At 44.7% G+C, this 13276-nt stretch overlaps 1 protein-coding gene across 1 annotated transcript in view; it reads left to right on the top strand.

The window, feature by feature from the left end:
- Nucleotides 1-13276, top strand: part of LOC109938504 — a 133379-nt gene that overhangs the window by 90188 nt on the left and 29915 nt on the right. Inside the window, exons 13-15 of the mRNA XM_048616679.1 lie at nt 528-554; nt 5126-5152; nt 8675-8727. Coding sequence (XP_048472636.1) covers nt 528-554; nt 5126-5152; nt 8675-8727 — 107 coding nt within the window. The remainder of the gene's footprint in view (nt 1-527; nt 555-5125; nt 5153-8674; nt 8728-13276) is intronic.

Raw genomic sequence — 13276 nt, 5'->3', positions numbered from 1 at the left:
AGGCGATTGGATACAGAGGAAGAGGAGTGAGGGGTGTGGGTTTGAATGGAGAGGAGGATTCAAAGAATTGACCAGAGGAGATCCAATCAGTGATTGATACCATTGAAATAGCAAGGCCTCATGAATTAGAAAAATTAAAATACGTCCAAGTATTTATACGTCCAAATATGTCCAAGTAATAAATCATGGATAAAGAGGACAGCTAAAAAACTCAAGATCATGAATATGTACCATAAATATAATCCCATCACTGCCTGTGTTTCATCCCAATGTGCATTAAGTGATGTATTTAACTGAACAGTTTTGTTGAAATTATATCATCACGAGAATGTCAAGTGAAAGATGAAAAACATCAATTATAAATTCTGTCAGATTTTCAATTTGAGATTTAGAATGTTAAAATGTTGTTCTGATCCCAGCTGATGGTTCTGCTGGACAAGTCTGATCTGTGTTCTGTGCGTGTCCCCGATGTGGCAGTAGCTGCAGAATCTCACTCACTAACACATTCCTGTGTTCTTGTCTTTCAGAACTACAGGAGTTCCTCACTTTGGAAGGTAAGTTATTTCAGAACCATTTCAGGAATCTGATTTACAGACACTGAGTAAGAAAATTCCAGTTTCACTTCATGGAAATCCAGGAATTTGAATATAGAGGGTGAAATTTTATAAGGGTCTGAGCGATGTGGTCTGTGGTGAGAAGTTGATGGAATTGTGTGAGGTGTCCATTGAGGCCCATTTCAATGTCACTGCCTGGCATTGAGGTGGGATCCTCACAAGGCAGCAATGCGTGTTGCCTATTAAAGGGGATTCTTGCTTGTGAAAGACCTTATTAACTGCATCCCTCACCTCATTAATATACATACTTCTATCTCACCAAACCTGTCATACAAACGGGATACTGAGAATTCTCAACATGGAGATCCAAACATGTACCTGCTGACTTCAGCTCACTGCTCACTCCAAGGGGATCTCAATGTTGGAAATCAGACACCAACCTCTCTGGGCACGCTCCATGGGCACCGGCCACACGTAACCTATGTCCATGGACTTTGGCATCCAACATGTGCCAGCCTTGAAACACGCTCATGGCACATCTGCAAACCATTGCCCTCTGCATGTCAGTGCTGCACCTTGGGGTGCAATGGCAGCTTTCATTGTAAAGCTGCTGCAAGGACATTGTACACTCAGAGGCACACACCAAGCTCATGGACTGGGCCAAACTGCATCTCTGGGATGTTTACTTGTTCTTTTCGCTCTCACTCACTCTCAGCCTATCTGGATGTTTGCAGCATTTCTGCTTTTTCATTAACATTTACTCCTTGTCCCTCAGCCAGATATACGATGCTCACAGTTCTGCCGTTTAACCCTGCTGTTTAGGAGAGACGCAGAGTCAAGGAGATGGTCAGGTTGTCAGCAGAACACAGTCAAGTCAAGGGAGGTAGCCTTCAGCCAGAGGATATGGTCAGTCAGCAGCATTACCCCTCATTAGCTGTGAGGAGTCAGCTATCGGCTAGTACCCCCCAAGCCGTACGGACTCTTACTGACTACTGGGGACTGTTTTCCTCCTGAATGAAAGAGAGGCCGTTGTTAATGGAGACAAAAGTGCTCTTACTGTTGGTGTAGGTGTGAAGGTGTCCTGAGTGAGTGTGTAGGCAGCACAGAGAACAAATAGGGTTTGTGGTGTCAGGTGTTGGTGTAGGTGATGGAGAGTGAGTGAAGATGTTCCAGTCCGTAGTGAGTGTGGTAAAGCATGAGCCTTGGTGGGAGGTGGGTGCAGCAGCAGAGACAGAGTGAGTGTGCGGTAGTAGAGAGAAGATGGTGGATCGTACGGTGGTGGAGTGGAGAATGTTGCTGATGTGCTGGGTACTCCTCCAGACACTGAGACTGTACTCACCCGTGTGCCACCCTCTGACCAGGCAGGGTCTGGCATCATGACCATCTCGGCTGGTCCTGGGGGAAGAGGGTATCTACACCACCCTGTCCAGCGAGACCTTCAGGTTCCTGTCCACAAAGTGAGGCAATAATTACCTCCTGTCTGCTCCGTCTGGGGAAAATGGCAGGAACTGTACGGGGCAGCTGCAGGCTGACATATCTGTCTGGCTGCACAACAGCCTTGTAGAGATGGCACCGCTGCCAGGGATCAGGTCAGTTCTGGGATATCCCAGCAGTGGCGAGTTGCTTCAGAAATGGTGGGTGGTAGGATGAGGCTCGAACTGAATGTGAGGCTCATAGTGACACGGTCTGTAGTTAGTGAGGTGAGTTTGGGAAGATATGGTGAGAAAACCTGCTGGACATCATGAAGAGAAATCGTCCATGAAACTTGATGAAGCTGACTGTTAACCAAAAAAAGTTAGATTCAGCCCAATGTTCTACAATCCTGTTTGCTTTTCCCTGATTAATCTCCATCAATGGCCTAGACTATTTCACATGCCTGTGACTTCACACCCTGTTATATTTAAACAACTTCCCACAGCAGTCCCGACTGGGTGTGCAGTGAGTTAGATGTTGTTCCTTCATCTTTGGGACTGAGTGGTTCAGTAGGTCCAATCCTGTCTTTTTGCGTTTTGAAACATATTTGTGCATTGGATACAAATATTGGAATGTTGTATTGCAGAACCATCAACTTTTCTTTGTTTATCATTCTTCAATATAATGAAATGCTCTTTCACTGTTAGCTGTTGATTATCAAGTGGATTAGATGTGGTCCTTTTCTGATGCAGATAGTTTGATACAGTGCTTCCTTAATTAAAATTTTTGTTATCTTTATGTAATTATTCTTTACTATTTCTTGAAAAATATGCTTCAAGTGAGGGGGCAGAATACAGAATGAATGAGCGTAATGTCCTGGATCGGTGAAAACAACAAATTAATTTCATCATTACTGTGTAATCTTTAATATGTTGTATCATTTTATTTACTTTGCATGGTTTCTCTTTTTTTAAAACCTCATTGATTTTTTTTTCTTTGGAGAATGAGTTTAGAGAGGTTTTGCTGATTGGTTGCTCGTTCCAAGGTAACAACTGAGCAGAATGCTACTTGATTTCACTTCCTCCCCAGTTAGCCAATGAAAAGCAGGAAGAGTCTCCACATGACAATCAGAATCTGACGTCTGTCCAAGGGACATGTTACCACAAACAGCCCCTTTCAAACATGCACGAAACAGGTGGAAGTAGCTTGATGGATAGGTTCAGCTATCAGGGTTTTCAGCTCCCGATGTGTCACTGGGGCAGAGTTGTAATGTAATAATCATGGGCCGATCATGAGATAGAAATACTGTCAACACTTCCCAATATTCCAGTCCCAGTTCCCGATCAATGTCAGTCTTTATGTTAATGGGATAATTATTCTGAGATGAACAGAGCATTTGAACAAAAAGAAAATCTGAAGTTTCTGGCAATACTCAACAGCTCAGGCAGCATGTTTGGAGAGAGAAACCAAGATAATGTTTCAGGTCAATGACCTTTGGGAAAAAGAGACGTATCAGGTCTTGAGCAAGTGCTGAGATTGGGGGAAGGGACAGTGGGGAAGGGGGAAGTGCAAAAGGAATGAAAGGAAAGGTTCATGACAGGGTGGAAGGCAAAAGTGATTCAGTGATGAAATGGACAATGATGTAAAGGAAAGGAGATGGAAGTGAGACCAGTTGTTACGCATGATTGGGATTGTGCACTGGAAATCAAGTCCCTTTATTCCTGGAGTCATCGCAAATGTTCAAGATGTTTAAAAATATGCCAAGTTCCCCAGTTTACTGATCTTTTAGACCAAGATTGATGAAAAGCACAGACCATAACAAGTAAATAGACTGTAGCTACTGGTCAAACGTTATGAACCATTGGCATGGGGGAGATGATGGCCTAGTGGCAGTATTACTGCACTGTTAATCCAGAGACCCAGGTGATGTTCTGGGGACCCAGGTTTGAATCCCACCAGATTGTGGATGGTGGCAGATGGTGGAGCTTGAATGCAATAAAAAAAAATCTGGAGTTAAGAGTCTAATGATGACCATGAATCCATAGTGAGAAAAACCTAGTGGGGTTTTCAGTGGGGAAAAACCTAAAGGAAACTGCTTTCCTTACCCGGTCAGACCTACAGTAACGTATTGACTCTTACCGGCTCTCTGGGCAATTAGCAGTGGGCAATAAACCGGCTACACCCTCATCCCATGAATGAATAAAAAACACTGATAGGTAAATCTCGAATCGCATTGTAAACTGCCTTATATGCCTTTCCTCTCCCTCCAAACACACACACACACACACACACACACACAGAAAGAAAACATGGGTGTTCATGTTCATAGGGAGCTGCTGACTCTTGTGCTGATCTGTACACTGCTCTTGATCTTCCTTCTCCTGATGCTTTCACTGGTTTGCAGGAGACCCAGATTGTACAGTTCACACTTATAAAAGATCCCTGACTTGTTTGTTAAAGTCGTAACTTACAGAAACTGCTGAAGGAAAAATAAACAAATACTCTTCAGGCTTAAAATGAGTTTTGTTGCAGAGAACGGAGAGAACTTCTGAGCTGATGAAGATCCATTGATGTCTCTGTATCTTATTCAAAGCCCCAAGCTGCATCTGGTTCTGCATCTTTTACTGCTGCTTGAACCAGCAACTGTGTAAACAGTGCTTACAATCAGTGTCCAGTTACTTGCTTTAAAAAAAATGCAGCAATCCTCCAACAATCCTTGGTTTTTAAAGTAATTCTTTTCCCATTTCAGTCCACACTTAAAAATCAGTGGAAGATAAAAAGGAACAGTCTTTACAAAGTGAAGAAATAAAAGATGGTCGACCGGTGCTGCAAGAAAAGTAAATGTTGGAGATCTGAAATAAAAACAGAAAGTGCTGGAGGAACTCAGCAGGTCTGGAAAAATCTGTGGAGAGAGAGAAAAACAAAATGAATGTCAAATTCATGATGACTCTTCTTCAGAACGTGTGTGTTCCATAGATTGGCAATATCAAACTCGAATGGTGAACTTTGTTCCTCTCAACACAAACGATGCCAAACATGCTGAATTTCTTCAATAGTTCCTGTTTTTATGTGAGATGAGACCTAAGGGGAACAGTAGAATCATAGCCAACAGCTACTGTCAAAAAAAATGTGATTTTAAATATTCTTGTTCCATACAGGTTTCAATGAACTGGAAATAAATCGTGGTAAGTACAGAACTAACATACAATTCAATGAAACTAACCCGAACTGACAATAGATGTTGAAGGACACTTCTCATTGGAAATCTTTTATTTGAAATGGAGGTATTTAATTCAGCTTGTCATTTCTGCTGAAAAATTTTATTTCATATGAACGTAGAAGTTACCAGTATGTCTATATTTTGTATTCTTATCATGCATTTCTGAATATATTTCGTGAAGCCACAAGTATTTAACCATATATCCACATTTATAATTCCATTGTACTGCAGGAACATTTTATTTGCACAATGTTTGTGGAATGAGTTCACTGATACATTCAGGCTTCAGGACATGATGAGGTCAAGAGGCTGAGACAACATGTTGGTCTTGGTTTCTGACGATGAGCTGAGTGGGAGTGGGGCAGAGGGTTCTGTCTTACCAGCTCATATTATTTGGGATCATTGTTGTTTATGGTAATTGTGTGGGTTGATGTGTTCAGAGGGACAGTGCTGATCAGTTCTATAAAATCAGACCCTCGACTGCTTGATAGTTTCCCTAGTTCAGGAAATGTCCCACATACAGTTATTGCAGGTTTGCTGAGGGATGGGGGGCAGTATTTCACAAAAGGGGAATGTATTAGTTGCAGCCAATAATAAGAGTTGTGCTAAACTGTTCATTGGACAGTCCGTGTCAGTACTGAGCTGCATCCTGTAGAATTGCAGGAGGAGCCCAGCTCTGCGTGATCTGCTGCTGTTCACACAGTTCAGTTCATGGGCAGGGGATCAAACAGGCAGATTTTACTGGGTCAGTGTCAGTGACTCCGTTTCAGTACAGTCACACTGCAGTCACAATTAAACCATGGGTTACAGTCAGTAAGGTCAGTGTAAAATACAATCAGATCTCAAACACCGTCAGGAGCTCACTCTGGGATCTCAGGTGGAGAATCTATTCAGGACCAAACTGTCAGGAGAATTGGTCACTGTGTAGAAATGTAAAGAAACCCTTGGATTTCTACCATTTCAGGATCTCAGAATGTTCCAAAGTGTTTGCCAGACAAGGAAGTGTTTCTGAAATGTAGACCCAGGTTTTCCATTGGTCATGCAGGCATTATTCCAGTGTAGGTGGGAGCTTTACATGAGGACTCTGCAGAATTCCCATTATAACACTCCGAGTGAATTGCCTGGGATATTGAATTTTCCGGTCAGCAATTCATTTACCTCTGGATCCCTCCAAAAGTATCCATTTAAATCAGAGAACTTGGTGGGTTCCACTATAATTGAGCAACTAGTTACTCACGAAAATTTTGGGCCTGGTCAAACTCCTGAGTATCTATTAACCTGATCCCCCTCAACTTAACTCACGCTCAACTACACGTCCCCCAGACCCTGACATGACATCATCCTGTATTGTTGTGATCTGACTGCCCCAGCCCTGGACCTGACCTCCCACCTTCACCACCCCCTGTCTCCCCCATTCCCTGCTCCTTTTGGACTCGATCTGTCCTGCCCACCACAACCTACTCCAAACACTCCATCACTTTCCTGGCCCCCACTACCTTGCTCTTCAGCACCCAACTTAACTGGCTTCTTCACTCTACTCACCTGGTACCCTCCCCTCACAGCACCCAAATCTTACCCCCTCAGGCAATGCTGGAGAACCTCAGCAGATCTGGCAGCATCTGTGGGGAGAGAAACAGAGTTAAGGTTTTGAGTCCAGTGACACTTCTTCAGAACTGAATGATGATGGAACATGGATTCATTTATATCTTTTGAGAGGCAGAGGATGAGACAGAGGACAGATGGAATAGACACCCAGTGCAAAAGATAAGGGGCTTCTTAAAGTAGACAGAAAAAAAGATGTATAAAGGATCTAAAGATATGGGGTAGGCCATTTAGTGCTGAGATGTGGAGAACTGTCTTCACTCTGAGTGGACAAGGTCAGAAGTCACATAACGCCAAGTTATCGCTCAGCAGGTTTATTTGAAATCACAAGCTTTTGAAGCACTGCCCCTTCGTCAGGTGATTTCATCTGGTGTCATGTGATTTCTGACTTTGTCCACCCCAGTCCAACCTCCACTTCACTCTGAGTGGTGAGCCTGTGGAATTCTCTGCCACAGAAAATGGTTGAAGCCAAAACAAGTTAGTATTTTCAAGAAGGATTTCAGTATAGTTCTTAGAACTGAAGGATCAAAGGGTATGGGGGGAGGGGGGGAAGAGCAGGAGCAGGGTACTAAGCAGGATGTGAGCCATGTAAAGTGTCAGACCAATCATGAATGTAAGTGGGAAGAGATTTAACAAGGGTGGAGAAATAGAGTCAAGGGAAGGAAGAGACAAGTTCCATGGGGCAGGAACAGGCTGCAATGATGGGTCTGCCAGTGCAGGCCTGTTTGTGGATTTTGGGGAGGAGGTAGAAGGGAGCTGTGTGGGTTTGAGGCACAATGATTTGGGAAGCTGTGGGGGAGCGAGGGATTAGATTTCCAGAGGAGATGAAGTCTGTGACAATCTTGGAAACAACAGTCTGGTGTTCAAAGGTGCAGTCATGATCCAGGAGAGATAGAAGAAAGTGCTGTAGTCCCCTTTTCATTGATAAGATCAAACACAGACTGAGTGACTGGTTTGAGGAATACCTCCATCCTGACTGTAGGAATGACCACAACCTCTCAGTTGTGACCATTTTAATAACGCACCTTGCTCTTAACGGAGCATTTCTGAGCAGGGCCTGCAGGCACTAAAAACATGCTCAAGAAACAACGCCTCATTTTCTGCTCAGGCACTATGCAGCCTCAAGATCTCAACATTGAATTCAATAACTTCATAAACTTACATAAAACAGAGAATTGCAGATGCTGGAGATTTAAAACATCGATAGAAATTGCTGGAGAAATTCAGCAGGTTTGGCAGCATCTGTGGGCAAAAAGCAGAATTAATGTGTCAAGTCCAGTGATTCTTCATCAAAACTGTTAGCAGCTTGGAAAACCTGGGATTTCTGCTAAAGATGAGGTTGGGCTAGCGGAGGGATGGCGAGAGGGGAGTGAATAGGTGGAGGTGGAGCCCAGAGATGGAGTGAGGTGAAAGGGGTAGGTCAACAAGGAGATTATGGATAGCAGGCCTGTACAGAAGAAAAGGTGAATAAGTGATAATAAGAGTGAAGAGTATAAGAAAATGTGAGAGCTGAAATGAATGCAACCCATACAATGTGATAATAGGCTGAGGAGTAGGTGAGAATGGCTAACTGTGCTAACAGCATCCCATGACATAACAGGGTCTGGGGTGGGGAAAGGATGGAACCAGGCTCGAAAGTCATTGCACTCGATGTTGAGTCCTGGAGGCTGCAGGTCCCCAAGCGGAAAATGAGATTCTGTTCTTTGAGCGTCTGCTGAGGGTTGCTGGAATACTGCAGCGGGCCTGTGACAGAAATGTTTGTGTGGGAACAGGATGGTGTGTTGAAGTGGCAGACAACTGGAAGCTGAGGATCATTTTTTACGGACAGAATGTAAGTGTTCGGCAAAGCAGTCCCCAATCTGTGTTTTGTCTCCCCATTGCACAGGAGATCTTAGTGTGAGCAGCGAACACAGTAGACTAAGATTGAGTGAAGTGCAGGTAAATCACTGCTTCACCTGGAAGATGGGCCTGGGGCCCTGGATGGTGAGGAGGGAGCAGAAAACAGGCTTGTTTACTTTTCCAGCAACTTTGTTTTTGTTCCTGATTTACAGCATTCGCAGTTCTTTCGGTTTTTATTTAAACAGGCTTATGTCACCCTTTCTGTGATTGCAGGGGAAGGCACAATGGAGGTGTGAGGAGGTGTTGGGAGTGGAAAAGGAGTGGACGAGAGTGTCCCAGAGGGAACGGTCCCTGTGGAAGGCTGACAGGGGAGGGGAGGCGAATATGTTGGGTTCTGGCAAACCATCGGATGAAGCAGAAATAGCAGCTGACGGTCATTTGGATGTGACAGCTGGTGAGGTGGTATTCTGGTTTGATATTGGATTCAAAGATACTCTATGAGTTAATTGAAAACGAAGAACTGTGGATGCTGGAAATCAGAAACAAACAGAAATTGCTTGAAATCGGAAACAAAAACATATTGCTGGAAACGGACACAAAAACAGAAATCGCTGGAAAAACTCAGCAGGTCTGGCAGTACCTGTGGAGAGAAATCAGAGTTAACGTTCGGGTCCAGTGACCCTTCTTCAGAACTGATGGTAGCTGGGAACATTTTTTTTGATGCAGAAGATCGGGTGGGGGCAGAGGGTAAGGAGTAAACAATAGGTGGAGAGAGAGCCCAAAGACAGAGAAAACAGTTGGACAGACAAAGGAGTGGATAACAGTCAGCCTGGGAGAGTGAGTAGCTGTAAATGGGGGCAATTAGGAGCTAATAGTGGGTTGTTTGCAATTGCAGACTGAGCGATAACAAGGCCTGGTGTATCAGGGTGGGGGCAAAGATGCTCAAGCCCGAAGATTGTTGAACTCAACATTGAGTCCAGAAGGGTGTAGCATTCCCAAGTGGAAAACGACATGCTGTTCCTCCAGCGTGCACTGAGCTGTACTGTGCAGGAGCATTCCCCTGTTGTTTTGCTGTGTTAGTTATGAGGGGGTGGGTTACTAATTCAGTACCCAGCTCATCATCCTGTCCTACCCCCTCAATCTGCTTATCTTGAGTCCAGTGAACACCATATATCCCCATCCCAATGATCAGGATCCCAGCCTAACGTTAATAATCTACTGACTTTCGCTGATCACCCTGCCACTGCTCTTTCCTCGCCTTTTTGTATTGCACTGCTGCCAAACGACAGATAATTTGAGTTAGTTTTTGTCCCACACTCTCAGCTCTATCCTGTACAGTTTTAGTCACCTCAATCAACATCACATTTTGTCGCTCTGACTGAGCCAAAGCAACCTTTCACTGTTTATTCTCCTGCTCACACTCCATTCGAGCAGTATGCTCATATCTCACAGCAGTTAATCATCTCCATCCCATTCAGGGAGGTTCTCCTCCTGCCTGGGGAAGCCTGCTTCCACCAAACAGTCCCTCACCACCACAGGCAGGTTAGCATCTACTGCAAAATCCTCCTTTAAGAGGCTTTCCCATCTTTGCGGAGACTCCCATTGTGCCAGCAAATTTCCAGATGATCCAAACCCCTCAATATCCCGGGAAACGGAATGCCGCAGGCTTCTTGGGTTGTTCCTTGTTTTTGAATATTTTGAACATCACGCGGAACCCTGCTCCCAGCGCCAAAACCTTACGGTTCAATCATGGATTTGATGGGATCTACAAAATCATTAAGTGATTCGAATTAAAAAGCCTATTGGTGGTTATATTTATGTAATAAATGATGATGAATATGTTAAACAGTAAATATCTATTAAACAGTAAATATATGTAATCCAGTAGATAAATATGTTTGTTTCGAGAACAGTAAATATACATTAAGCAGTAGTCTAGATACATTAGAAACACATATAAGTTAATGTGTTATCTAAGTTAACGAGTGGATCTGTTAGCCTAAACTATTTTAGACAAGTTTAACAACGGCTCTCACTGCCCTCCTGCCTGTCAGGGACGACGTTTTACAGCGGCTGGTCTGGAGAACCTGGGGTTCCCGGCACATTTGAAATCCCAGTCCAAGTGAAGTTCCCTGAATAGGGCAAACTCTCTGATGTGACACCTGTGCTGAATCTAAGATTATGTGCCGTATCATTATTCCCTGGTCCTTTCAGCACTTTCCCAGACATTTCACTGGACAGAAAAACATCCAGGTGGCTCGGTGTGACAGCCAAGCAGGACAATACGCACAGACGGTGTCATATCATCTGCTCATTCCTCAGTCGAAACAAGCTGCTTTCACATTAGGCCTGTTTCCCACATATGTTCCACTTTATTTCAATTCCTCGTTGTCACATGCAATTAACCCTTAATGAGCTGGTTTGAAGATCATTTTAATCCTGCCACTACAGTCGGTAAGTCAGGACCTGAGGGAACCCATTGCTTTGTGGGAGCGAAAAGTAGTGGGGGCGGGCAGAAATGTGGGAGATAGCCCTGTCGAATATAGTAATGCGGAATCCTCGGTTGAGGAAGAAGGTGGACGTTTCTGAGGCCCCCCTGAGGAAGGTGGCATTTTCAGACAGTTGTAATGCGAGCAGAAAAACTGGGGAAATGGGATGGAGTCCTTATAGGAAGCAGGCTGTGAGGATGTATAGACCAGGTAACTGTGGGAGTCGGTGGGTTTTTAGTGGATGTTGGTGGCCAGTCTGTCCCCGGAAATGGTAACAGAGATGTCAAGGAAGGTATTGGAGAAGTCAGAGAAGGATCAGATGAAGGTGAGGGCAGGGTAGAAATTGGAAGCTAAACTGATAAATTTTTCCAGTTCAGATTAATTTCAGGGATGAAAGGGCTGTAACACGGGGAGCAGTTGAATAACTGGGATTGTACTGGCTGGAGTTCGGAAGAATGAGGGGGGAATCTGATTGAGGAATATAAAATATTAAAGGGGGGTTGATAAAGTGGATATTGAACAGACAATCCCACTTGTGGGACAGTCTCGAACAAGAGGTCACAGATAAAGAGTGAGATGAGGAGAAACTATATGTGAGTCTGTGGAACTCACTGCCCCAGAGTGCAGTGGAAGCAGAATCAACGAACAGATTGACGAAAGAAATAGATATGTTTCTGAGGTAAAGCAGGTTAAAGGGCTATGGGAAGCAGGTAAGGAAAGTGGAGTTGAGACCAGGATAAGATCAGCCATGACCTTGTTAAATGGGCAGCACTGCCTACTTCCGCTCCTAATTCTGACGCTCCTCTGTTGAAGAAGAATGATACCAGACTTGAAACATGAACTCTGTTTCTCTCTCCACACACTGCCAGAGCTGCTGAGTTTCTCCAGCTTTCTCTGTGTTTGTTTTAGATTACCAGCATGAGTAGCATTTTGTCTTTCCCCAAATATTACATTTACCTCGGGGATTTACCTGTTCACACGCACTGTTAAAGTAACTGTCTGTGACACTGGACCTATATCACAGAACACAGAAACTGACTGCTGTGAGAAAGGGAGCACGATTTACCTTCCCCCCCATTCTCCTGTACTTACAAGGGACTTAACAGATTTGAAATCTGGCTTTATATTTAGAAAACACCATATCGAACAGTCCAGTCCAGCACAGGAACAGGCCCTTTGGCCCTCCATATCTGTGCTGACCATGATGCCATTCTAAACTGCACATGGTTGGTATCCCTCTGTTTCCTGAAGGAGACCTGATCTGAATCTCCTGTAAGAAATGCACAGCTTGATCTTCAGGTAAATAAAGGGGCAGAATGTTAATCTGATTAAGTGTGATTGTAACTCCTCAGAAAATCCAGACCAGTGTCATTGATTTAGTATTGGAAACATGGCAGTCAAACTGCACAACTCTCCCACTTCCCTGTCCCGAAACCCCGCCCTATCCCAGTCACATTCCTCACTGCCCCCTCAATTTCCCAATGTGTCCCTACACCACCCTCAACCCCAGTATGTTCTCTCACCGTCCTAATACCCCATTGACTCCTGTCCATCTCCCCTCAGCCAGTCCCCTGTCCTGCCCTCCCCTTGATCAATATGAGAGACTGCCCCTTCCCAGATTCCCCCAACAAGACCCCTTCCGTACTTCTGACACAAAACAAAACCACTCCAAGCCCAGGGAGACTCCAATCCCAGTCTTCCCGTGAACCCCTCGGCCTGGACACCAATACCACAGCAAACCTGCTCCCCCTTTATCTTCCCTAATCCCACACATGACTTGCTAACTCCTGCCCGAACCACTCACAACTTCCCAATCCCCCAGTGAATCCCATTCCCTTACACCCCATGACTGCCCTCCCCATTGCCCCCAGCATTACCCCTCACCCTCCACCTGATGCCCCCATAAGACAACATCCCCTCCCCAGGACCTTCAGTGAGTCTCCTCACAATCTTTGATCCACAAATAACACCCAAGCCCTTGACATTCTCACCCTCTCCCCAACAGACACACACACACATTTCCCCCCAACACAAACATTCCCACCATCCCGTCCCTCCCAGACACACACTAACCACACACACAGTCTGACACATACAGACACACAGTCTGATACACAGACACTGACACATACCCAGGGACTGTCTGTAATTCCCTGTTT

This window comes from Rhincodon typus, chromosome 35, assembly GCF_021869965.1.
Source record: "Rhincodon typus isolate 14 chromosome 35, sRhiTyp1.1, whole genome shotgun sequence".
Classification (NCBI taxonomy): Eukaryota; Metazoa; Chordata; class Chondrichthyes; order Orectolobiformes; family Rhincodontidae; genus Rhincodon; species Rhincodon typus.
This window is presented reverse-complemented; position numbering and strand designations above follow the sequence as displayed.